At 40.0% G+C, this 26,467-nt stretch overlaps 1 protein-coding gene across 6 annotated transcripts in view; it reads right to left on the bottom strand.

The window, feature by feature from the left end:
• Positions 1–26,467, bottom strand: part of LOC148022995 (IMP-specific 5'-nucleotidase 1-like) — a 112,036-nt gene that overhangs the window by 23,196 nt on the left and 62,373 nt on the right. For 3 of the 6 annotated variants that reach the window (XM_087695955.1, XM_087695957.1, XM_087695956.1), the window contains exons 5-6: positions 25,580–25,661; positions 19,660–19,740 (exon numbers count right to left, since the gene is read on the bottom strand). In XM_087695955.1, coding sequence (XP_087552081.1) covers positions 19,660–19,740; positions 25,580–25,661 — 163 coding nt within the window. The remainder of the gene's footprint in view (positions 1–19,659; positions 19,741–25,579; positions 25,662–26,467) is intronic. The other 3 variants (XM_087695958.1, XM_087695959.1, XM_087695960.1) reach the window with 2 other exon arrangements.

Here is a 26,467-nt window from a genome sequence, read left to right as displayed (position 1 = left end):
TTCCTGTTTAAACCTTCCGGTCTAAAATTCTCTATGATCAGTGTAAAATTTGATCTCGGCACAGACCAAAGAATATGAACAGATTTTGGCGTTCAAAAATAGTAACTCCCTAAATTTTAGGGATGCTAATCTGTGACATTAATGTGACATTAAAAGTAATATTTAATGTTACATTAAGGTCATAAGTGTGGAATGTGACATTAAAACGGATATTTAATGTTACATTAAGGTAAATTTAGGGGAACATGCACGAGAATGACCGTCCGGGCTCTTGGGTGCCCGAACGGGGTCAAGGGGAGCCTAGAGGTTAAGGGAGTCCAGAAATAGTAGGACTCCAGCAAGTTGACGGCTGGAAAAAGGGATAAGCTTGAGGGCCAGCACTTATCTAGGCGTGGCTGGGAGGTGAAGAACACTCGTGCTTCCATCAGTCTCAAGAAATCTGTTCTCGTAATCTAACATTGGTATCAGAGCCTATGCTTTTTATCAAACAAGAATCTGTCAGGCCGTCAGTCAAGAAGCGGGCCATCAGTCAGAAGTGTCCTGTTCCGTCGCGAGTGAAAGCGTGTCATCTGCCCTGTCCCGTCGCGTGCCGTCACTTCTGCCCTGTCCCGTCGCGTGAGAATTGATGAAGCCGTGAAGAAAACGGAGAAGATTTGTCACATTAGAAGTGCAGCGCCACGTCACGTAAGTGACATTTATCATTGGTCTAACGTTACGGGACCCGTGGCAGAAAACGTTACGGGCAGAAACGGGCAGAGAAAAATTAAAAAAAAAAACGTAAAGACCAGCACGAAGACCAACCAGACCAGGCGTGCAGCCGCCAGCATCTGCGAGGACCAGGAGTGGAGTCGCCAGCATTCGCGAGGACCAACCAGCTCAGATGTGAAGCTGCCAGCAGCCGCGAGAAACAGATCAGAAGTGGAGCTGCCAGTATTAGATTACTGTTGACGGATAGGACTGCTCCTGAGGCGGATAAGACTGCGACTGCTGTGAGACAGGCAGAAAACTTCATACACAACGGAAGCTACAGCCTTCATACATAACTGAAGCCACAGCCTGCCGTTAAAAATCAGGGAAGTATTTTATCTTGTATGCAAATTTCTTATTTTTGCTTTCCAATTCCAGTGTATTAGTGGCAGAAAAAGGGAAAGAAAGGGTAATGGAAAGTCCTAGTTCATGGGGATCAACCTAGAAAGGGTAATGGAAAGTCCTAGTTCCGGGGATCAACCTATGGCAGAACCCCATGAACCAGACATACAAGAAGAACAATGGGAAGAATTTTTTGCCACGAGAGAGCAATTTGATGATCTTTCTGCTCGTGTGCAAACTCAGGGGGTTCAAATGGAGTTTTTAACTCAAACACTTACTGAAATAAAATCTCAACTAACTTTATTGTTGGAAAGAGATAAAAATAAGATAGAAATCTCGGATGTCCCATCTTCATCGAAAGATTTAGATGTGACTATGCGAGATCCTAAGGAACCCCAAACCTACCATAAATTGAGGGATAATCCGGTTTTAAAGGATATGAAACCACCTCAATTTTACGGGGAGGAAAAAGATAGGAATAAAGATACAATCTTTAATTTCCTCCAAAAATGGGAAGATTTACATAAATTAAAAAATACCCCACCACATCTCCAAGCACTGGAGGCCAGTTTAACTTTGGGGCCTAAAGCATATAAGTGGTGGCGAACTTTAAAGGAGGCGAATAAAATACCTGAAACTTGGGCTCAATTTGAATCCGTATTTTTAAAAGAATTTCTTCCTGAAAATGAAATGGAAAGAAATTGGGAAGATTGGGATTATGTCAGACAAAAGGGACGGCCCCTACTGACATATCTGGAGGAATATCGTGAGATAATCCTCAAACTCGAAGGAATTGATGAATTCCAAAAAACAAGAGGATTCATTAGGGGACTGGATAAAGCCTGTAAAAAGGAAGTAAAACGGAGTTTACCTAAGACGCTTGAAGAGGCAATTAAATTTGCATTAATTTATGAAGATAGTACGCGTCCAGGTACACTCACCAGTCTCACTGATATGGAGCCTAAGTCTAAGGAATTAGAAACCTCAAAATTTGTGGGCAAACTTAAAAGAAAAATGCCATTTTTCAAAGGTAAAAAACAACCTTTTGAAAAGAAACCATATATGAGGCCAAAGCTAAGTCCTGATGACTTTGATAAGGCCAAAAAAGAAAAATTATGTTTTAATTGCCTATCCCCTAACCATGCTGCTTGGAATTGCCCTCAAAAGAAAAAGGGGGAAGACAAAGGAAAGGACAAGGGCAAAGGAAAAGAAAAACAAATCCATGTAGTGCAAACCTTAGAATTAAAGGGCCATGAAAAATATAAATCTTTAAAGGTCTTGCACATGGATGTACAACATAAGTGTTGTATGTCAACTTCTTTGTGGCAACCTACTTTTGGGCCACATGATTTACTTAGAGTACATGGATTGATAGCTGGAAAACGGGTTAGAGTCATGATTGATGACTCTGCCACACATAATTTTATAAATTATGCACTTGTCAAAAAATTGAAACTTCCCTAACAAAATAGTGAGCATCAATACGTTGTACGTATGATGCAAGGCCAAGACAATAAAATATGGGATACAATGGTATCCAATTTGGAAATCCAGATTCAAGGATATAAAGATAAGCTTGATTTCCAAATAATGAACATGGAAAGAGCTGACATTGCTCTAGGGAGGGAGTGGCTATGGGGATTGGAACCATCCTTAAAACGTAGCTATCACCATAATACACTGGAATTTGAAAGGGATGGTAAGACTTTTGTCATTCAAGGTGAACATGAAGTATCTGATAATCCTTTGTTGTGTTCTACTGAAGTTCAGAAGCTGATAAAGAAGGAAGTTTGTGAGGTATATATGTTATGGTCTCTTCCTGTACAGAATACTTTTACTTTTTGTAATATAAAGCAACAATTTTCTTATGTTTGCGAATTGAATGTAAATAATGAATTGAACAGTTTATTAGTTGATTTTAAAGATGTGTTTCCTTCTGATTTACCTAGTGGCCTTCCACCAGATAGGGGTGAAATAAATCACCCAATTGATATAAATAAGGATACACACCCAATTTCAAAACCACCATATAGGTTAAGTGAAACACAGCATCAAGAAGTTGAGAGACAAATTAAGGATTACCTGGATAAAGGATTTATTCAACCTAGTAATTCACCTTGGGCTTCACCAATTTTATTGGTAAAGAAAAAAGATGGTTCTATGCGACTTTGTGTTGACTATAGAGCACTTAATAAAATAACAGTGAAGAATAAATTTCCTATGCCCAGAATGGAAGATCTTTTTGATCAATTGCAAGGGGCAAAATTCTTCACAAAGATAGATTTAAGATCAGGTTATGACCAAATAAGAATTAAGGCACAAGATATTTCCAAAACGGCATTTCGTACTAGATATGGGCATTATGATTTTTTGGTGATGCCTTTTGGTCTCACTAATGCACCAGCTACTTTTATGAAGCTGATGAATAGTGTTTTACGGCCCTATCTAGGAAATTTTGTAGTAGTCTTTTTGGATGATATCTTGATCTTTAGTAAATCAAGAGAAGAACATTTGGAACACTTATTATTAGTATTCCAACTGTTAAGAACACATTCCCTTTATGCGAAGAAAACTAAATGTGAATTCTTTGCACAAGAGGTCAAATATTTAGGGCATATAATCTCGAAAGAGAGAATCAACATGGATCCAGAAAAAGTAAGGGCAATTATTGAATGGCCACCTCCACGAAACCTGGAAGAGCTGCAGATCTTTCTAGGTTTATCTGGATTTTATCGTAGATTAATTCGAGATTATGCCAAAATAGCTGTTCCAATGACAGACCAACTTAAAGGGAAAGGGAAAAGTTTTAATTGGGGAACAGACCAAAATGAAAGTTTTCAAAAACTTAAGGTAGCTATTGCTACAGCTCCAGTATTATTAATAGTGGATCCCAATAAACCATTTGTGGTTGAAGCTGATGCCAGTGACAAGGCAATAAGCGCGGTCTTATTACAAGAAGGTCGACCAGTTGCTTTTGAAAGCAAGAAATTAGATCGTGCAAAACAGAATTATTCTGTTTATGAGAGGGAGCTGTATGCAATAGTACATGCAATGAAGAAATGGAGGCACTATTTGTATGGTGCCAAACTTTTGATTTTATCGGATCATGAAAGCATTAAGTGGCTTAATGATCAACCAGATTTACATGGGCGTAAAGCCAGATGGGCCGAACTCCTCCAAGAGTTCGACTATGAAATAAGATATAGAAAAGGAAAGTATAATATAGTAGCTGATGCACTGAGCAGAATGCCCATCATTAATGAATTGAGTTTTACTCAGTTCACTTCCAGCTTGCTTGAATCTTTAAAAGGGAAATGTCAGGTTGATCCGGCATATTCCAACATATGGGAAGCAATAAAAAATGGGGATCCAAATGAAAGTGCTTCTACTGAGGAAGGAATATCTGAGGATGTTCAACTAGGAAATGGAGCATCAGGGGTTGCTCAAACTGGATTCAAGTGGAAGAATTTTACCATTGATAATGGTTATTTACTCTACAAGGGTAGGGTATGTATCTCGAAAGATATAGAAATTAGGCGCCAGATACTTTTTGAGTGTCATGATACCCCTAGTGCGGGACATCCAGGAGTTAATAAGACTTATAGTCTTATTAAAAGGCAGTTCTATTGGCCTAGAATGAATAAGGACGTCCTTGACTATGTGGTCAAATGCAATAAATGCCAGGTTAATAAAGCTGAAAAATTAAAAATGGGAGGACTTCTCCATCCATTAGAAATTCCTTCGGGAAAATGGGAGAGTATCTCCATGGATTTTATTGTTGCTTTACCTAGAACACAGAGGGGGCACGACTCTGTGTGGGTAATTGTGGATAGGTTAACCAAAATGGCTAGGTTTATTCCAACTTCAACTGATGTTAAAACACCAGAATTAGCTAGATTGTTCGTAGAGAACATATACCGATTGTATGGCCTTCCGGCAAATATAGTTTCTGATCGGGATAGAAAATTTGATAGCCATTTTTGGCGTGCGGTATTTAGGAAATTGGATACTAAACTTAGCATGAGTACGGCGGATCATCCGCAAACAGATGGGCAAACTGAAAGGGTTAACCAAATTCTTGAAGATATGCTTAGGGCATATGTGAGTAAAAGGCAAACTAATTGGGAAGAGTATTTACCGATAGCAGAGTTTGCATATAACAGTGCCAAACACTCTTCCACTGGATATAGTCCATTTATGTTGATGGGAGCGAGTAAGTACTTTAAAGAAAAGGTTTCCCGATTTACAGTTAGACCTTCCAAATATCGTTTTCGAGGACGAAACCGATTCTTAAGGGGAAGGAAATGTGACATTAATGTGACATTAAAAGTAATATTTAATGTTACATTAAGGTCATAAGTGTGGAATGTGACATTAAAAGGGATATTTAATGTTACATTAAGGTAAATTTAGGGGAACATGCACGAGAATGACCGTCCGGGCTCTTGGGTGCCCAAACGGGGTCAAGGGGAGCCTAGAGGTTAAGGGAGTCCAGAAATAGTAGGACTCCAGCAAGTTGACGGCTGGAAAAAGGGATAAGCTTGAGGGCCAGCACTTATCTAGGCGTGGCTGGGAGGTGAAGAACACTCGTGCTTCCATCAGTCTCAAGAAATCTGTTCTCGTAATCTAACATAATCCCTACATTCCTTGAGTTGTTTTGAGCAACTTTTATCATCGCAACCACATCAAAAAGTGTAAAGTGGCTCAGTTACGGTGACTTTTATTCCGTGAGCATTCTTACAGGTGTATCTTCTGTCTTGCTAGGCTCATTGTCCTGCACCATCTCCAGTGGCTAAGCACACAGTCCCAAACCACTGGCATTCTATTCTCCAGTGCCCATTCAATATGGAATCGGTTCTAAGGCTTAGACAAACCATTAGTCCAATTTGTCCCAATGGCTGCCTCTTCTGGCCGTGCAAAGATCTCGGCTTATTTCAAGAGAACTCTAGGGGTAAAAAGCAATAGCAACTAAAGAAAAGTTAAATAAAATATTTATATAAGTAAATAAGGAAAGCAACTGCAAAAAGTATCACCACCTGGTGACAAAGAGACTAGCTGATTGGTCTACAAGTCTCGATCTTGTTGCATTTCATACATCCATCTCACCTTCTTTTTCACCTCCTCAAGCATTACCTTGGCAAAGGCTTGCTATTGGAGGTACGCGATGGTAGACACATTTTTAGACTAGCATGTCTCTAGGTCCTTTAGGATACCCTAGGTCAATCTAGCATCAATTTTTCACACTCTTAGAGTTAGGCCCATACGATTCATTGTCCCTAGCTTTTCCATTCTTATGTCTTCCATTGCATTTACTCACACACATACACATTCATTGCATTGTCTTTTTAGTTAGATTTTCTCACCATTGACCTCTATGTTTGTAGATTCTCATCTCTTTTTCAAGGTTTTATCTTTCAATGTAGGGCTAACTTGCAGATTGCTTTAGTCCTACTTGGGCTAGAGATGTGTGGATGCGTACCATTCCTTTCATGGTTTCATCATCCTAGGTATACTTGCTCTTCTTCTAATATGGAGGTTTCCCCTCCTGAGACAGATTGTACAGTATCTCTCTCGATGCTTTCATGGCAGTGACTTCTACCTTGCTCTTCCAACGGGATGCTTCATCTACTTCATCTTCATCATCTTCTTCCATTCCTTATGGTTCTCAACACCACACGAAGACCAACGCCAGGCTTCTCTTCCTTCTTGCTTGGGCAAGTGAACAATTTCCCCACGAGAGGGACACTTTTCAAGTGGCACCTGCTACTAAGCATTCTTCAACATGTAGCATATTTTGTATCTCATTGTGCAGAGCACCACTTGAGTGGATTCTAAGCTATTTCCACCGGCGGCTATTGACACTACACCACCATACTTCCTCATCATATTTTTCCTCGTCATCAAAACCCTTGAGTGGATGGGTAACCTTGTACTGTTTTCTAATATATTGGGTGTAACCTCCCTACTCCCGTCTTCTTCATTACTATTACTCAATTGGCCACATCCCATAAAATTTAACTCTCACTTAAAAGAAAAAAATGTTGAATGTGGTTTCATCCACCTTTGTAGGGCTTGGTAGGCCACTGGGCAACCGACGTGCACCCTTTGTCCAATGCCATATTCTCTCTGGGGTGATTACTTGGACTCCCTTGATAAGATAACCATTGCCTTTGTAGTCTTGGTAAGCCACTGGGCAACCAATGTGTAAACCCTTTGGCTCCATTTTGGGCTTGAGAGAGGGTGTTGAGCTAAAACACACTTTTCAATTGATTAGCATTCTTAAACAGCTCCAAAACATACTTCATTAATGAAAAACCCTAAAAAGGGAAGTGGACCGAGAGAGTTTCAATGGTTCCCCAAAAACCCTAATTGTTTGGGGTACCCTTCAACATCTATGAATAGACAGGCTGCCCCCATTCAGCCTCATTCCCATTTGTGCAGGTTTCACACACTTGAGTGCAGATTTTAGTCATTAGTCTACTAGAGATGTGGCTGTCCAACCTTCGAGATCGTTGTCACCTCTCTGTCAGCCCTTTCAATGCCCTTGCATCTTCCTCCAAGCTGTCGCCCACTATTTGGCGCCTTTCTCTGGGCTGCATTTGGCATCTTTCAACCATCGCCAACATCTTCATTAACTTATGCAGCTTGCGTTTGGTTCCATCCCAATCTAGTGACAGTTCCTACACACTCCAACTGCTTGCATTTGGTGTCTCTTGCTCTAGGCGATAGGTGTTGGTACTCCTCCTCATCCAGGCGACATCCACAGTTTGCGTTTATACTCATCTACGGGCCATCTTCCATCTCCACAGCTTCTCCTGCTTGGGTTTGGTGCTCCAAGCCCTTCTAGCATCATCGTTTTGCAAACTACACACTCCGATTGGTTGTCACAGAGTTGGGATCTGTCTCCGATGGACGTCACTCTCTGATACACTGCACTACCCTTGAGTATCTGTACACTCTTACATTCATTTGCAGTATTCATTCACTTGAGAGTTGTGTTCTTCTTTCCCTTCTTCTATTTGTGTTTGAGTTTCTGTGTTTGAGTTTTGAGTTTTACGTTTAGGGTTTGAAATTTGCTTTCTGTGTATGTATCTGTCTCTTTGTGTTTTTGTGGTTGTCGTACACTCTGTGTTTCCTTAGTGCAAACCCTGGCAGTTTTCTTCACATGGCCCAAAACCCATGATATACATGAGTTCTACAAGAAAGGACTAGTCCAAATAATCAAAAGCTTTTTCCAAATCCAACTACACTACTACCACCTCCTAATTTGAATGCTTGGCATTGTCAATTCCCATCTACACATTCAACACATTGTACAGAATGTTTTCTGCCCTTAATAAAATTGTACTGATTAGGGTGCACAATGGAAAGAAGATGCTTATGGAGGCAATTAGACAACACTTTGTAGAAAATTTTATACATTGACTCCATTAAGGAGATGGGTCTCCAGTGTTTCAACATTGAGGGAGATGGCACTTTTGGGATCAACTAGTGAGACCAACCCAACCGAGGCTTTTATCTAGGGGTAAATGCAACAAGACATCCATAACCTCATCCTCTCAAATTTCACTCTACAATGCAATCTGTATATACGAAACATGATCCCTGACCAAAGCATAAGAAGTCGAACAAGCCTCAAAAATCATTTCAAAGGGGGTCAGAGCGAAGCCAAGAAGGCCCAGGAAATAGTTCCAATACGTTTGAATGATGGATTGCGGATCTATAATCATGTGGTTGTTTGGATAGTGGAGTCTAACCATATTCGCATGGGTAGGGAAAGGATGCAAACCCCAAAAACGTTTATGAGATTCACAACATGCATCTTGTAGATTGTCACTCCAAGATTTCGATCTAGCATGCTACTAAAATTTCAACTGAAATTGCTCAATAACATCAAGTAATCGTGTAGCCCAGGAAAACACAAATGGATCATTTGGTAAATCAAGAAGCAATGCATGAACAAAGGCCAATAATTCCTTTGCTACTTATTGATGCTGTCTATCTACAAAGCGATCCATGATGAATGCCATATTGCCAAGCAACTCTTTGACATTGCCAATCAATTGCTCAAAGGGAAATCAAACAAGAATCAATCAAGCAATTGCCCCATGTAACCATTGAAAATAGGATGCTTCAAATAGGATGAATTGAAGCCAAATGGAGCTACATACTATGCAAGCCTCTCAAACTGCAAAGGAAAGTGGTTTGACAAGGAGTAATGCTACAAAACTTGCATGTCCAAGATCTCTAGCATGAAGACATCATCAAGCAAGAAGTAGATACATACTATGCCGAACGAAAAGTAAATCCTAGATCTGATGGATATAGCCAAGAACAAAGATCTTGTCTAAGAACATCCAAAGCAAGCTCATGTCAAACTTGACTCTAAGGAGTATCCATTACCAAATGCTTAGAGGTAGACTACAAAGCATCAATGCACATATTAAAATCTCCCATCAACAAGCTTGGTCTACCAAGTGTCAAACAAGCTCTCTCTCTCTCTCTCTCTCACACACACACACACAGACACACACACACACACAGATAGTCATAGCATTAGATGACAGTTATTTTGGGACACGGGAAATTTCCCTCAATTTTCGATGTAACATTTTGGTCTCATAGGTCAATTTGGCCTTTTGTAGATGGTAGTATAACTCTCCCTCTGTGTATGTGTGTGTGTGTGTGTGTGTGTGTGTGTGTGTGTGTGTGTGTGTGTGAGCGCTTTTGTAGACAATCAATAGCACCATTGGGGTAAAGCAAGGCTGTCCACTTTCATTGACACTATTTCGGCTATACACAGATGAAATTTCAAAATAAGTGGACAGAACTCGTGGGGCCATAGCCAACCTAGCTGGAGTCTCTTCCTCTTGGACTCACCTAAGGATCAAACAATACCAAAGGCACATAGCCGCTATTCTACGGAGTACATCATCATTGGACCTCATTTTCTATAGGTGTCCCTTTAGATAGAGCAGTGGCATTCAGCCAATCTAGGTGCCCATGTCCACCCGAACGAAGGCATAGACATCCACACCACAAACAAATTAGAGCCATCATTGAGCACCACAGGAGACAAATGCCGAGACCGCTCAACCATGCAGAGATACACCTCCTTAGAGGACAGATATCTCATTGATGGAGAGTTTCCTTTTTCTACTTTTACTTTTAGATCATTGACATGTTTTTTTAGATAGGACACTATTTTACTTTTCAAACTTATAGGCATGTTTCTCATCTTTTCTCATTCCTAATGAGAAACACACCATCATTATATATATTGCTTTGGTCTCACAGGACACATTGACCTTTTAGAGACGTTAATACTCTCTCTCTCTCTCTCTCTCTCTCTCTCTCTCTCTCTCTCTCTCTCTCTCTCTCTCTCGTAAAGTGTTGTTAGATTATATCATGTCATAGTACAAAAAGTCCAGGCACAATCACCAAAGAGACCATCACGAGCCAAGCAACTAGATAAGATCAAGCTACCACTGAAGAAGTCTCTTAAGCATTGCACTAGACCATGATATTTAGCCTTGCCAATGACCCAATCAAAAGGACTCATCCTAGTCCCCACCACAACATCCCAAATGTCAAGAAGAAAGGCCCTAATCTTCCAAGCAAAAGGATAGGAAATGAATTTGTGACACAGAGGCTGAACTGCAGTGGTACAAAAGAAACAATTCTAATTGGAGATATCCTTGCAGCTGTGAAGAGTTGATGCAAGGGCAAGGCCACTCACCACCATTCTCCAAATGAATACCTTACATTTGAGTAGCATCTTGTTGATCCATCCCTCTATCATTGTGCCATCCCCAAAGGACATTTCTTTACAAGTCGACCATGAGCAACCTCGGATCATGAGATGATAAATATGATTAACCCTAAGAATACTCAAAAGCCAGATGCCCTACAAGGTCTCAATCCCTAATAGGGGCAATTAGAATCAAGAATAGGAAAGCATTGTTGGTCTTGCAGAAAATTGGAGACTTGCCCTAAAGCTCATAGTAAAAGACTTGTCTAAGCTTAAAAAGACATCAATGTGCCTCAAGGCAAGAGAGTGACATCAGCTGCAAAGGCCAATCCAGACAAGCCATGTGACTAGACTTAGGTTTCTCCTCCAAATTGCCCACCCAAGAAAGCAAGTGAGAGACCACTAGAATTTCCATCTATAAACAATTGGCAGCCAGTCTATCCTCTGTTGGATGCCATTGGACTTTCCAAAGCACCATTTTCCATGAACACACCAAATCATTAAGAACCGAAACACACGAAGAGAATGGAACCTCACTATTAAGCCCATGCCACCATGATCCTTGAATCTTTGTATTACCATGCCGAAGGTCTCGATCCTCAAGAAAAGTATGGGCAATAGTAGTCCATGGTTGCTGGCCAGCACACATTGCCTCGAAAAGAGACCAACGAAGGACTGTCATATGGGTCTCAACATTCAAAACAGCCCCACCAACCATTGATTTCAGGGTGCAAACATGAGTCCAAGACATAATTATGCGAAATGACACTTAGGAAGGTATAAAACACTAAAATGGGGTCAAAATCTCTTGAAACGTGTTTCTTCGACTAAAACGTTTTGTAATCCTAAAGCGGCGCCACGTGGTGTGTCATGCCAAACCCACATAATTTTCCAAGAGAATGGAACCTCAGCATTAAGCACACACCACCACAATCCCTAAATCTTTGTATTACCATGCCGAAGGTCCCAATCCTCAAGAAAAGTATGGGCAATGTTAGTCCACGATTGCTAGCCACTATACATTGCTTGAAAAAGAGACCAACGAAGGGCTGTTGAATGGGTCTCAACATCCAAAATAGCCCCACCAACCACTCACTTCGGTGTGCAAACACAAGCCACATGGTGATTCGTGCCCAACCCAAAACGTTTCAAAAATTATTTCGGGACATAAAAAGTCTCCATGGAATAGGATGCAATATTTAGGGTCAAAATTTGAAAGTTTGTGCCCTTTTAAGAAAACATAATTTATTTTAGGCCACAAATGTGCTGTTTTGAGCATAGACCAAGTGAAATCGGATTTACCATTTCAATCACAACCTTTACAAGCAAAAGAGACCCACCCTTTCAATCATAATCTTTCATAAAAGCAAAATTGTGATTCTTCCACATGTGAACATTAAAAGTGAACAACTAAAATAGGGATTGTGGCCACACTTTAGTTCCAACTAAGACCAACACTTATGACAATTAATTATGACCAACAAAGACTTTGATCTCTCTCTCTCTCTCTCTCTCTCTCTCTCTCTCTCTCTCTCTCTCTCTCTCTCTCTCTCTAACAAAACTTCCATCTTATAGCTTCATGAAGATCTTTGAACTTATAATTGTAAGCTTTTGCATATTGATAAATTTAAGTTTTAAAAGTAAAAAACCTTAAACCTCATTAACTAGGATTTCATGTACGTTCGTCTTTCCTTGATAATGTGGCGTTCCCGTTCCATTTTGGTCCCTTTGAAAATTCTCGTTCCCCTTCTCGTCCTTCTTCCCGTTCCAAAGTTTCCCTCAACTATGGTCCAAGATATCCATGAAATGCCAGCATGCATAGAATATTTCTTCAACGGCATAAAACGGAAGTGCAATATGAGATCCTTTAAGGTAGCATTTGTCCAAGGTACCAATGGCAAAAAGTAAGTGAGCATTGGGACCATAATGATCTGTGCCACTTTCAAGCACAGATGAAATGGCCAAGCTTGAGAATTCCAATAAATGAACTTGGCTTCCAATTTTTGTGATATCCATTTCAGCAAGAGTTTGGGCTGCATATAACCACCCAAGGGATAACTAAGATGCCTAGCAATGGCTCCCTGCTGAACAACCACACCCTCCTGTCCCAATTCAAGTAAATTTGAGCTGGTGCAAGCCATGAGGGAGGACTTGGTAGCATTGATCCGGAGACATGACACATGTCCAAACCATTCCCAGACATCTAAAGCTTTGAGAGATTAGAGGAATCTACTTGTAAAACCATAAATGTATAATTGGCCAACGCCACACCAATAAAATATTGTTGTGAAGGGAGATAAACCAACTAGCTGTCCCATATCCACGAGATGTGATAACATTGAAAAAATGGGGTGAGTAGCCAGCGCAAAAAAGATAAGGATCAAAGGGCAGCCTTGTCAAACCAAGCACGCTAGCCCATATTGAAGGTATAGATCAACTTGAAGATACAAGGCCCAAAGGCCATAGCTTGCATGAAATTAGTAATAAAAGACCATTCCAAGGAATCCAACGCCTTCTCCAAGTCCAACTGCACCAAAACAACCTCCTCTTGCAGGCGTTGTACATAATCTATGGCCATATGTGTCATAGTTGTTAGGCACAACAAATACGATATGTACTAAATGGTACCTTAATATTTTATAAGGTAAGGTACAATATTAGTACGAGAAAAAAAAACTTGATTATTTTGGACTAAAGATAATAGAATAGATGTCTCAAGTCTAAATAGCAATGCTATTATAGTATATAACATGAATACTTGAGGGTAACATACCAAAACCTCATGTTGCATGCGCAACATGTGCTACTGCTACCTACAACTTACAACTACATAGATGGGAGTGGATACATCATACATGAATGATCATACAAATAAGATTATTGTGGACTTGAGGGAGAGAAGGTTGAGAGAGACGGAGAGGCCACAGAGAGAGAGAGAGAGGCTAGAGAGAAAGAGAGGGTTGAGAAAGAAAGAAAGAAAGAAAAAAAGATCGATCTATTAAAAACTCTAAAAGGCCAGAATGGCCTATGAAACCATAACTAATACAATTGGCAACCATCATCATCTCTAATCAAAGAAGAAAACAAAATTATGTCTAAGTCTACATGATAAACTGAAATGGAAAATAAAGAATATAGAATATCTCCCTCTCGGTGTGTGGAATCCATCGAGACTTTGCAAGCTGAGAAGGCTTGGAGCCAATCCATACCTCATAATGAGTGATGGTGCATAAATCCCTTGTGGAATACCCATTCAAAACATAAGTGGCATGTAGAATAGTATCAAACAAAAAAGAATTAGATAAATTCTTACTCTTTAGCATGCATCTTGCTATCTCCAAGAGTGACCTCTTCTTCCACTCTACTACTCTATTTTGTTGTGGGAGTAAGGGACAGTGCATTGATGATGAATACCTCCATATGCAAAATACTCTGAAATTTGTTTGGAAAGATATTCACCCCCTTGTTGGTACGAAGGGTTTGAATACAACAGCCGCTTTGGTTCTCCACAATGGAAATAAAAGTCTTGAAGAAGCAAGAGAAGACTTCACACATAGACTTCAACCCATATACCCAACTAAAGGTCCACAAAGGACCACAAACATGACTATCAAGCCGATGCAAACTAGAGGGAGAATGAACATGAGAGTCCTTAGGAAAGGACAAGCAATGCATCTTACCAAAGTAAACAGCCCTCACAAATGTGATTAGATGGCAAGTGAATTTTTAAGAGATCTCTAGCAATATCCTATGACTGGAGCTTAATCAATGCTTGATAGTTAATGTGGCCAAGCCTCTGAGGCCATAAATGCGTATCTTCGAAAGATTCGTTTGTTAATAAGGCATTGTCAATAGGATTTCTAGCAAGCCATTGATCATATGTATCAAGGCGATAGAGACCTTCAGTAAGGGTGTCTGTCAAGACAAGGAAGAAGAAACTTGATCATCATATACTGCACATTAGGGGCCATTAAAAATAATCTGAAACCAAAAAGTTGCAATAGCTAAAATGGAAATTAGACTCTTCTTGATGTTAGGCACATAGAGAACATCGTGTAGTGTCAAAGGAGTGCCCAAAAGAGAGAGAACATGCACATGACCAATGCCTTTAACTGTATAGCAGGCATTGTTAGCAAAAATGATTGTATCTCCATTAGATACATGAGAGAGAGAGAGAGAGAGAGACAAATAAATAATGTTCGGCAACAGATGATGCACTTAGATGCACCACTATCGAAATACCAAGAAGTTGCAGCAGCGATAGAAAAACAAGTATCATGAATAGAAGGGTTATACTAACATTGAATGAAAAGAGTATGATCCTTGAACTAAGAATAGTTCGTGGCTTCATGTGTGAGAGCAAGACCGAACACCTCTTGCGTTTGTTGGCTATACCCTTTGAAGAGTTGGTAGAGGATGGACTAGCATGGAAGGACATCTTCGATGGAAAAGAAGTGGAGATAGGAGGAAAACCAGCATGAACATTTGCTGATTTTTTATCAGCAAGTTTTTTTAAACTTTTGGTTGCCTTTCCATAATGATTTGTGGAAAAGGCATCTTCAATCACCATGGTAGCATAGTGGTTGAGACAACTTTGTTCTTCCTGCAACAAAATAGAGACAAGTTGGTCGAAACTCTAGATAACTTCGCTGCCCATAGTTACCAATTGCAAAGTGGTAGCCAAACCTTGACATGACTCTGTTAGACCATTAAGAGCGATGGAAACAAGTTAATTATCTTGGACCTCTTTATCAATATTTAGTAATTGTTCAATAAGATCTTTGATGCTAGTGAGATAGGCATCCATGTTACCTCCTTCACTGCAAACATTTTCCATTTGCTTACGTAGGTAAGCAACACATACTTCATTGTGCACTTGATACAATGATGCAATCTAATCCTATGCATCCTTGGCTATCTTGCATGATCGAATGTGTGATATCAAGGCTCTCTTCACGAATAAAGCAATTAGGACATGTGCTTGGGAATCACAACACTCCCATCGAGTTTGCTCTTCATTGGAGGCAATGTGAAAGAGAGAGAGGATTCGGCATCGTGAGAGCCACCTCTCAATGTGGAGGCGGGAGCTGGTGCCGATGTTGGAGAAGTCGGCCCTTCTCCATGATGTTCACAATATGCCCCTTTTGACAATCGCGCTTGTCGTCAACACCAAGCATACCCAACAAATCATTATTATTGTTGTTTGTAAGTGAAAACCAACAATAAAGTAATAATTCACAAGTGAAGAGAGAGAAAATAAATCCCTGGATAATAAAAAACCACTGATAGAGGAGATGCTCGCTGCTTAAATGAAGTTAAATAATATGAAGAATAATAATTTTCTCTTGCTGTTTTCCTGCTGATGACAAAGAAGATTATGCTGAAAATAAAAAGTTGTCGACTATCATATTTGACATGGCAAACAAGGTGAGACAGCTGATATATTGTGTGAAAAGCTGCAAGTATCCAAGTTTGTGGCATAGAAGACAAGTAGTGTGACGATTGGCAGGTCCAGGTGGTGACATGGCAATGTCTGCAATAGCAACAATGACAGACGATCAACAAGTCCACGCTACTAGTGGCCAAGGTGATAGGCCAAGCACTTGAGTGTCTAGTTAAAGATGCTGTACAATTTGCATATATTTGATTCGCGGAAGCACGACCCAAAAGGAGTCGACCATCGATTAACCAATCTTGCCAAGGGACCTCCTAGTCCAAAGAGAGGAGAGGCTACATGGCCCGTAAAGGGGTGGAGATGGCATTCCACAATTTGTGGTAGCCTCCAAGCATATGAAAGTAGCATTAGACCGTACTGAAGGACATAACAGCCCCAATGACAAGTAGAAGAGTATCAGCAATAGTACGGAGTCCTAGGTGTGCCATCCTCTCTCTCTCTCTCTCTCTCTCTCTCATATTTTCAGAAGTAACATTTTGGTCTCGTAGGCCGATTTGGCCTTTTGTAGACATTGATATAACTTTCCTCCCCTTCCTTCTCCTCCTCCTCCTCCTTCTACTAGACCCATTAAAAGGAGTCTTAGCAATGAATGCATTTTTAGCAAATGTAGCGCTATGATCACAACTTGGAGGTGTTACATATGTAGAATGAGGTGGGAAGACAAGAAAAGAGCTACGTACTGCATGCTGCACCATAGGGATAGGCATGCTAACTCCAACCCTTGCCTACGATGATGGACTTATGGCCCACCAGGTGGACACATGAGTGCAAATTGTGATATCATTGCAAGAATAAGGCATAGGTAAGCATGGGTGGATAACCCTTGCGAATAAATCCCAAAAAGAGCATAGTTTGAGAAATATACCCCTACCACCGATGCACCTTCCCCACCTAGTTGTGGATAGGCATAAGCTTATAAGGGATGTGTATCTAAGGACCATGTTTCCCTTGGTGCAATGAATTATATCAAAGGTGAATGCATAAATGTGTGTGTAATAGAATGAGTAGGTGGGATGGGAGGAATGCCAATATACAAAGGGGTGGGAAGCATGGGATTCAAGTGTGCCATGATGTGCCAAAAGAAACATCTCCTAAATCTCCAAATGAAAAAGCGGTGTTGCCTATTAATGTTCACACACCAATATAGGTCAAGATTATCATCAATACTTGTGTCCATAGCCTGCACATGAGCTCAAGTAAATAAAGAAGGCTAACAAATACAACTTGTTTACTTTTCGCCGATTCTAATGGGTTTGGATAGAAGAATAGTATGTATCCCAAGTTAGTATGCCCTACTTGGGCTGGGAGGTCCAAATACTCGTCAATGTCATAGACAAACTATTGTGCACCTCCCTTCAAGTTGAAGATGGGATCATTTGGATGGTATTCACTAGGATGAGGAGCAAAAAATAGATGAGCTCTGAAGCATGCTCGTGTCTCAACATTGTCTCTCTTCCCTCCTCTTTAAAACTTTGGTATATTCATCAAGAGTGATTGAAGATATCTTTTCCATTGTAAAGTGATCAAGGCATGGAGAAGTTTTAGTTTTGTGAGGTGGTTGCAAGTTTCTCACATGCTCCACGGAGCTCTCAAAAAGACTTCTTTGTTTATGATGGATAAGATATCTTCCCTGTTTCCGGTCTTACTTCTCTTTAATGTCAAGCTTTCCGATCAAGATTGAGATATCTCTAATTATACCTAGCTCTAATACCATGTAAAGAAATGCTTGAAAAGAGATACAAAACTCAAAGTGTAAAATAAACACAGTGAAAGGGGTAGAACTCAAGAAGAAAAGAACTCAGTCTGATGAATGAATGATCAAACTGTATGCTAGTATGATACAATGGGCCTCAAAGCTTCATATCTTGGGAGGACCAAGGATAAGGTGAGCTGGAAGAGAAGTCTAAGACACCAATGACAGCTCTGAGGGTGTGCCATATCTAGAATGGATCCCGAAACACAAGAAGCAGTCTTTGATGATGTCAGAAAGATGACGGCAGCGGAGAGTCAACCCAAACTGCTGAAAACGCAAGTCTAGCTGAGAAGAAGATAACGTCATCTGATCAAATCAGCAGCTAGAGACTAGGTGACAGCAAGGTGGCCTGCCTGGCAGCAAAATGCTAAGTGCAGCAGCCTGAAATCACCAATGTAAGTGACATGCAGCTGTATGCTGATGGGCAACTGCTCAAGGAGTATTGTGGACTGCTGCATTGGCCTGGAACAGCTCAAAGCACAGCTGGAACTGATGGCGACAGCTGTTGGATGGTCCTGGTGGCACCACATCATACAGTGCAAGGGCCTGCAGAGGGTGCTGAGACAGGTTCCCTAGTTTGTCTGAGGCAGTACTCCTCGGTTCACCATGAACTGAGGTATCCACTGGGACAGGAGTGTAGACCATAGTGGGGCTTGGAGAAGGCTGAAGGTAGCTGGCTGGAATAATGAATGAGGGATTGGGAGGCACCCACATATTCTCCTATTTATAGAGGATTGGGGGTGCATTCGACCTACTGCCAAAAAATAAGAGATTTAATAACAATAATTCCACAATAATGTGCTTTTGGGGCTGGTTTAAAGAGACATAGTTAAGTGTTAACAAAACCTAAATTTAATGGCCCAACACAAAGCCCTTATGCCAGTGTTCATCGAGCAGTTTGCCCCTCCAAGCTATAGTGATAACTTGCTTACAAGAATTCTCGTGATGAAGAAATAAAACAAGGGTGACTTGGTACGAGAGTACATTACATGAGATGATCAAGAGAGTGCATAGCAATGAGCACCCAATGAAGTATGCTATCATCCAGCCTTAATGGAATCGATGGCAATAATCTTCACCAATCAATTACCAGGTATGCAGACCTTGATTACAGACAAATGAACCATGTCTTCAGCAAGGCAATGAGAGTGGAGGAGGAATTGCTTGAGAATTAAAGAAGGAACAATAAGGGAGAGCAAACTATTACAACTGCTCAACCTGCAGACAAGGGAAAGTCCATATCTGAATCCAACCCAGATCTTATCTATAGGAAATTCCAGGAAGTAATGAGTGCCCAACCTTGAATGATAAAATTGAGACTGTCTGCACAAGTAAAACTTTACTCATCTGTCATGTGACCAACTACTTCAAATATTTGGACATGCACATTTGTGCTCTATTACATACCTTATCAATCCTATGAAATCTTTGAGCCTACAGCTTGGACAGAACCTTTTTGAGTCCTAAAATCTTTGTCACCCTATCTGCAGACATGCCTTGTGTGTATTCTGAATGTTCAAATCAACTTACAATTCCTCACTAAAATAGGTTATTCTATCATTGCAAGGTGCATCATAAAGCCAAAAATTGCTCAGAACCAAATTTACTAACCAGTCATGCTGGGGAAAACAAAAAGCTTACAGAATTGAAATATTATTGGTTTTGTCACCTTACCAACATCTACAAAAACATCTGCAAAAAGGCAAGGAAGAAGTGAAAGCAAATGGTTAAGAACTGCATCAGTCAAATTCCAAAAATAAAACATGCAGATTTTAACAATAAACAATCATTACAACATGAACAGGCTCTTACATGCAATGAGAACATTGAAACCATTCTTTGTTAACAAAAAGACTGATCTCTTTTATATGCCCTTCTAGAGACAATGCTTTGACACACAAAAAGCTTCAGTATTTTGCAAATCACTACTAAAGTCAAGGATGAATGGGTGACGGTTTAGACCTCTATACTAATCTCATGATGGCATCCAGCATGCATTGTTGGTTTAGCACAACTGAACATGAAAGTCTGAAGCACTCCATGCATAGCATTAAATGGCCATCGTTGGGTTCCAAGACATTAATAACAACAGCTGCTTCTTGTTTTGGTCCCATTCCATGTGATTATATGGTCACAAAGGAAGGCAAGTTCATAGCCATCCCCATCTGTATTCCAATTTGCTAGTGACTATGACTTATATGACTATCTCCCAATAACTTGTAAAACTGGATTCTAGTTCAACTGAACAATTTTAAACTTCCTTGCAGACCTTTTATTTTCCATGAAAAAGAATACCATACAATTGCAAAAGTGAATCCTCACATTGTGCAATTTTGTGGAAACCATGTGAGAGAAGAAGTGCAGAAACAAAGAAAGACCTAGACAAAGAAAATGATAACCAAAACTCTCAGAGATCCCGTTTATAGTTTCCATGAAGAAGTTTGAATTAATGGTTGAAATATTTACAAGGTGCCTTTTGGCGAACCAAGCAAACTCAAAGACAAGCAAAAAACAACAAAAGGCCAAAAGGCTACAAAAAACACAAAGCTACAAGAATAGAAGGGGATCACGAAGCAAGCACAACCATGGTGGTCTAGTGTGAGAAATCAAAATCAGCTATGGAGGAGAGAGAAACGAGACATTCACAATGAGTGAGCTGAAGCAAGAGAATAGAGTATACTTGCTGAACTGAAAAGATAGAGTGAAGGTACAACCTAAGTTAGGTCAAGGATTGACCTAACCAGCCCTCCACCAACTAACTAGAGGTAAGCTAACTCACTCTAGTCCCTAGTGTCATTACTTTAGATGCGAAGACATTAGACACACACACACTAAAGTGACACGTACTAAAGTGTCCACACCACACAAATTACATGGGCACTACCCAAAATTGATAAATTCTAACACCCCCCTATAGTGCAAATGTGATAAAGTACAAGGATGGTCAATCAACAAAGGGTAATAAGTTTAAGGACTTTCAAAAAGCCTCAAACTTCTTGCGTGGTAGTGCCTTGGTGAAAATGTCTCCAACATTTTCCCATGTGGGTACAAATATCAAGTTGATCTCTCTTGCATAGCATCTCTCTCTGACATAATGGTAATGTCGTGCCTTGGTGAAAATGTCTTCACTTGCATAGCATCTCTCTCTAACATAATGGTAATGTACTTCACTATTAGAAAGAATGGCTCTAGGACCCTCCAATGGTAAATGTAGATCAACCAACAATCTGCACAACCATAGACATTGCTTTGTTGCTGTGAAGGCTGCCCTGTACTCAACCTCACAAGACAAAATAGCCATTGTAGGTTGTTTCTCGCTTAGCCATGAAATGCATGAACAAGCCAGAAATAAACAATGTCCACTAGTAAACTGCTTAGTGTTTGCATCACCAGCCCAATTCGAATCATTGTAAGCCTGTAACCCCCCCCGGGGGGGAAATAATATTGCATGTGACTAAGTACCTTGCAAATATCTCAAGATCCACTTAACAACTTGCCAATGTACAATCCCTGGACTGTGCATATATGTGCTCACCTGCAATACTCCGTACTGAATGTTAGGAAGTATGTTGCAAAGGCAAATAAGGCAACCAATAAACTAGCTGTAAATTGTAACATCATGCATCTCTTCACAATCATCCATAGACAGCTTTAAGCATGGCTCCATTGGAGTGCATATAGATTTACAATCTTGCATATTAAACCAATGTAACAACTTTTCCACATACTATGACTATGACATGATGATATCATGTTAATTTTGGGTAAATTGAATCCCCAAACAATAGTGTAAACAGCCCATATTTGGCATAGCAAATGCATGTTTTAATTCATCCTTAAAATCTGCAATTTTTCCCTATGTAGGTCAAGTGAGTAACATGTCATCTACATATAGAATGATACTTAGCGAGTCCCCCCCTTCATTCTTAATGCATAGAGAGGGAGCAGTTGGACTATTTTAGAACCCTTTGCTGGCCAAATAATGGTTATTTTTTTAGTACCATTCAATCTTCAAGAATGTTGTCTTAATGTCCAATTGATGTACTCTCTAGCCATAATTTGCAGCCATAGCAATCACACATCTCACCTTACTCATACGGGATGTAGAAGCAAAAGCATCCTCATAATCTATAACTTTCTTCTGCACATAGCCTTTTGCTACCAACCATGCTTTGTACTTGTCAATTGTACCATTAGCTTTGCGTTTAAGTTTAAAAACTCATTTTGTGTTAATGGCCTTCTTACTAGGTGGTAACCTACAACATCCCATGTAGAGTTAGTGGCAATGGTGTCTAACTTATCCTGCATGGCTAGCATCCAATGTACATGTTGTTGACCTTTGTCCAAGGAAATATGTTCATCATCATCCAACAGTGAGGTCATAAATACATGCTCATCACAATTATCTACTTTCATAATATCAGCCAAATGTGCCCCCCTGCATCATGTCTTGGATATCTAGCAAACCTTTTAGTGCGCTTAAGTAAAGGAGCATCCATTTCACTCTCTTGGAGAGTTTGTAATAGCCACCTTGGGACTGTTTTGGCTGCATTTACAGCAGCCCTTTCATGTTGTACAACTTCCATTGCACATGGCAAACCAGCATCAATACCCTATTGTTTAGAAGCATATGGTTGCAACAACAGCTTGCTATAATAAGTCTTATCCTGCCATTTATAGCAAGCACGCCCTCAAAGACATCACCAATGTCAAGGGTGGCTGGCATTTGAAACTGGTCAGGTGAAAATGCAACATTTTCAATAAATATGACATCCCTTTGACAAAAACTTTCTTCATGCATTGGTCATACAAGCGATAGCCCTTGCTCTTCCAACTGTAGTCAATAAATATGCATTTCACAGCCTTGTCATTAAGCTTCCCATGAAGGTCTTTTGGAACATGTGTATAGATTATGCAACCAAACACTCAAAAGTAGTCAACTTTGGGTTTCTTGCCATGCTAAGCTTCAAACGGTGTAATCGTCTTCAAAGCCTTAGTGAGTACATAATTGAACACATGATTAGCAAATTGAGAGCCTTCTAACCAAAACTTATAAGGCAACCCCTTGCTTTTCAACATATAACGAGCCATTTCCATGAGAGTGTAATTTTTCTGTTCAGCAGCTCCATTTTGCTTAGGGGTCATTCTAACAATGGCTAAATACATAATGCCATGATCAAGCAAGCATGTCTCAAAAGCATGAGACATATACTTCCCTACTCTATCCGTGTGAAGTGTTTGCTCTTTTAAACCAATTCCAGCATCAAGCTTTGCCACCATATATTTAAAATGCATGAACACGTCAAATTTGGCTTTCAACCCATACATCCATATATATTGTGAGTAGTCATCAATAAATGTAACAAAGTAAAGATAACCCCCGAGTGCACATGTCCTCATGGGACCACAAACATCCGAGTGAATAAGCTGCATTTTTTGGATAGCATGCACTGCAACATCCTTTTTTAAGGCAAACCTGTACATCTTGCCTAAAATACATCCCTCGCATGCATGAGGAGATGGAATCTCCACACATAGATGACACATCTGGAGGGTCATCAAACTCTCGAAACTCATAAGTCCCTATCATATGTATCCAACAAGAACAAACCCTTATACAGAGTGCCAAACAGCCTGAGTACATAAACAATCTCTCTGTCTCTGACAATGCATTTGTCATCCTCAAAGATAACCTAAAAGCCATGCTCATTGAAAATAGAGACAGACAACAAGTTCTTTGTAATGCCAGGCACAAACAAGACATCTAGAAGCATGAAATCATAACCATCTACAGCAATAATAGTGACTGTCGTTGCACATGTAACATGCTTTCCAACAAGGGTTGAATGCAAAGAGGTAAACAAACATTTCCTAGAAGTGATATGCTTTGATGCTCCATTGTCAAAATACCATGTTTGCGGCACTTCAGCAGCATAAAATGCTAAATCAGCCATAGAAGAATCATAATTGTATAAGAGAAATGCATAATCCTCTTCCACAAACATCACCATCTATTGATTTGCTATATGATGTCTCTAGGACAGCCAAACCGGAGTTTTTCTTCTTCTCTTTGGCTAATCTCTTTCTACATTCATCAATATAGTGACCGGACTTCTTGCAATAATGGCATTTCTCCTTCTTTTTAGACTTTTCTAAGTCTTGCACAACCTTATTTGATGGTTGACCAACATCACTGTTTTTTGCATTTTGCTTGACTTTACCTTTGCCTTTGAACATGGAAAACATAGCCACATCACTTGAACGCAATGCAACATTATTCCAAGTTTGTTCCTCTTACAACAAGAGGCCTCCCAACTCCACAAGTGTCTTTGCATCATTTGAATCCCATTTCATCTAATCCTCCGTAGGAGGGGGAGGAGAGGCAACAACGACATGTGCACGAGCAACCTATCCTCAAGCGTTACGCTAAAGTGTCTGAGGTGCTAGACTTCCTAGTTGCTACAAGTCAACTGTAACATAGTCCCACAACTCCTTCGTAACAAGAAGGTTGTGGACCATAAAACTCCATAACAAGTAGTTTGAGCCATCGAATTTCTCCTCCTAAGTAAGGACACCACGAATGCTACTTTGATCATTATTTTCTTAATGTACCATGCTGTCAATAATAAGCACAAATTTGTAGCCAAATACTTCGGTGTTAAAGTATAGAATGCATGCTCATGCACTCAAGGATCAACAATGTTTCCATTTTACTATTCCTATATAAGCTCTAGTGACACAAGGGGATCCTCTTGATAGACGAAAGAGCAACACACTTGGATCAACCTAGAGGGACAGCCTTTATTGGTTTTTTCTCCAAGACAATCATCAGTGCCAATGCCCTCCCCACTTGTTCACAGGGCACTTCTCCTTTAGGCCAAGGTAGACCATCATCACAAGGAGTCACCTTGGAGCAAACTGCGTCCCTATGTAGAGCAAGCACCCTAGATCCCATAGCAGATGACCTCGCCCCTATCACCAACAGAATGACATCAGAGTCCAAACTAACCCTATGACGCCTTCACTCCAATCTGTCTTTAGGATTACTATTTGCATTTTCATAGACATAGGAGCTTTCACGTTTATAACTGGTTTATTGTACGCTAATCTCCACAATGAAATGTTACCTCACTTGCACTATTTGTTCACATCTCATAGATCATTTTGCCTTCTGCAAAAAAAGTTCTTTTCTTTGTAATGGGTTATTATGATCAAACATTCCAGGAGAGATCCAGCCTAGCAACCTAAGATCCCTCCATCACGACCCTCTGTTGGGTCTTTTAGTTATGCTGCATGCAAGACACTCTTGTACACATAGATGGCAGATTTAGTTTTCTTTGTTTACATATGACAAGATATCACATTTTGAATCACCTGCATGCAAAATTTGGTCTCATAGGTCATTTTTGCCTTCAGTACAAGATACAACTTTCCCTCCCTCATGATTATCTCATAAACATATGTACCTTTCCAAGATGCTGTACAGTTTCACCATAGAAAGAAAAATCAACTTGAAAACTTTTGTATTTACCCTTTCCTCCATTGAAAGCACAAAAAGGAAGTTTAGCATCAACAAGTTGCACTTGTACTGTTAAAGCCATTTCTTCCAAGACCTGACAAAACGTGAACAAACATAAGATAGAGGTTGACTAATGACTAGTATAAGTAATAGAGGTTGACTAACCACTACTACATATCCTTCTACATGCATACCACATATCTTATTGTGCTCATTTCATCTTCATCAAAAGGGCTACACTAACATTATCAGGCCTTCCACCAAAAGGGACACCACCCTAAAAAAAGGAAAAAGACACTGATACTACAATCATGGAAGTGATCATTATATGTTAGGAGCATCCCATATGTACACATAAGTGGCGCCATTTTACCAAAAGCAATGCATCAAGGTAGAAAAGGCAACAATTTTAGCCTTTTCAAGAACAATATTTGCTGATTGTTGCACTAGTATGCCAAAGGAGGATTATGATGATTCTATTCAGAAGATACACACCAGAGAGCATAGAAAGGTCCTACTTGGTCTGTATGACTTGTAGCTTGGTAAATGGAAGAGTGCACTCTGTATACTGAATTTGGTTCATCCTGCCTCAATAAAATTTCATATGAGGGTGACAGTTGTACCAAATGGATTGTTCTACACTGCCCAAAACGACATTCAAATCCTATGGCAACTAGCAGAAAGAGGGGACATTGACTTGCTGCTTGTATGTTGAAGCAGCTAAGTTAAAGGATTTGTATTGTACAGGATGTTCTCTGCAATCAGCACAGGATTTAGGTATGCAGAAAATGGGAAGCTAATTCAAGTATAAACTCAACCCTTTTACAAGCTTTTGAATAATTTCTTCAAGCACTTCCTTGAGCGTCTCTAAAGTATCCTGTCAGCTCTAACAGTATGACA

Source organism: Lygodium microphyllum, chromosome 16 (genome assembly GCF_053477565.2).
Source record: "Lygodium microphyllum isolate KBCC chromosome 16, Lygodium_microphyllum_v1.1.10, whole genome shotgun sequence".
Taxonomy (NCBI): Eukaryota; Viridiplantae; Streptophyta; class Polypodiopsida; order Schizaeales; family Lygodiaceae; genus Lygodium; species Lygodium microphyllum.
Note: the sequence above shows the minus strand (reverse complement) of the source record. Positions and strands in the feature narration are given on the sequence as shown.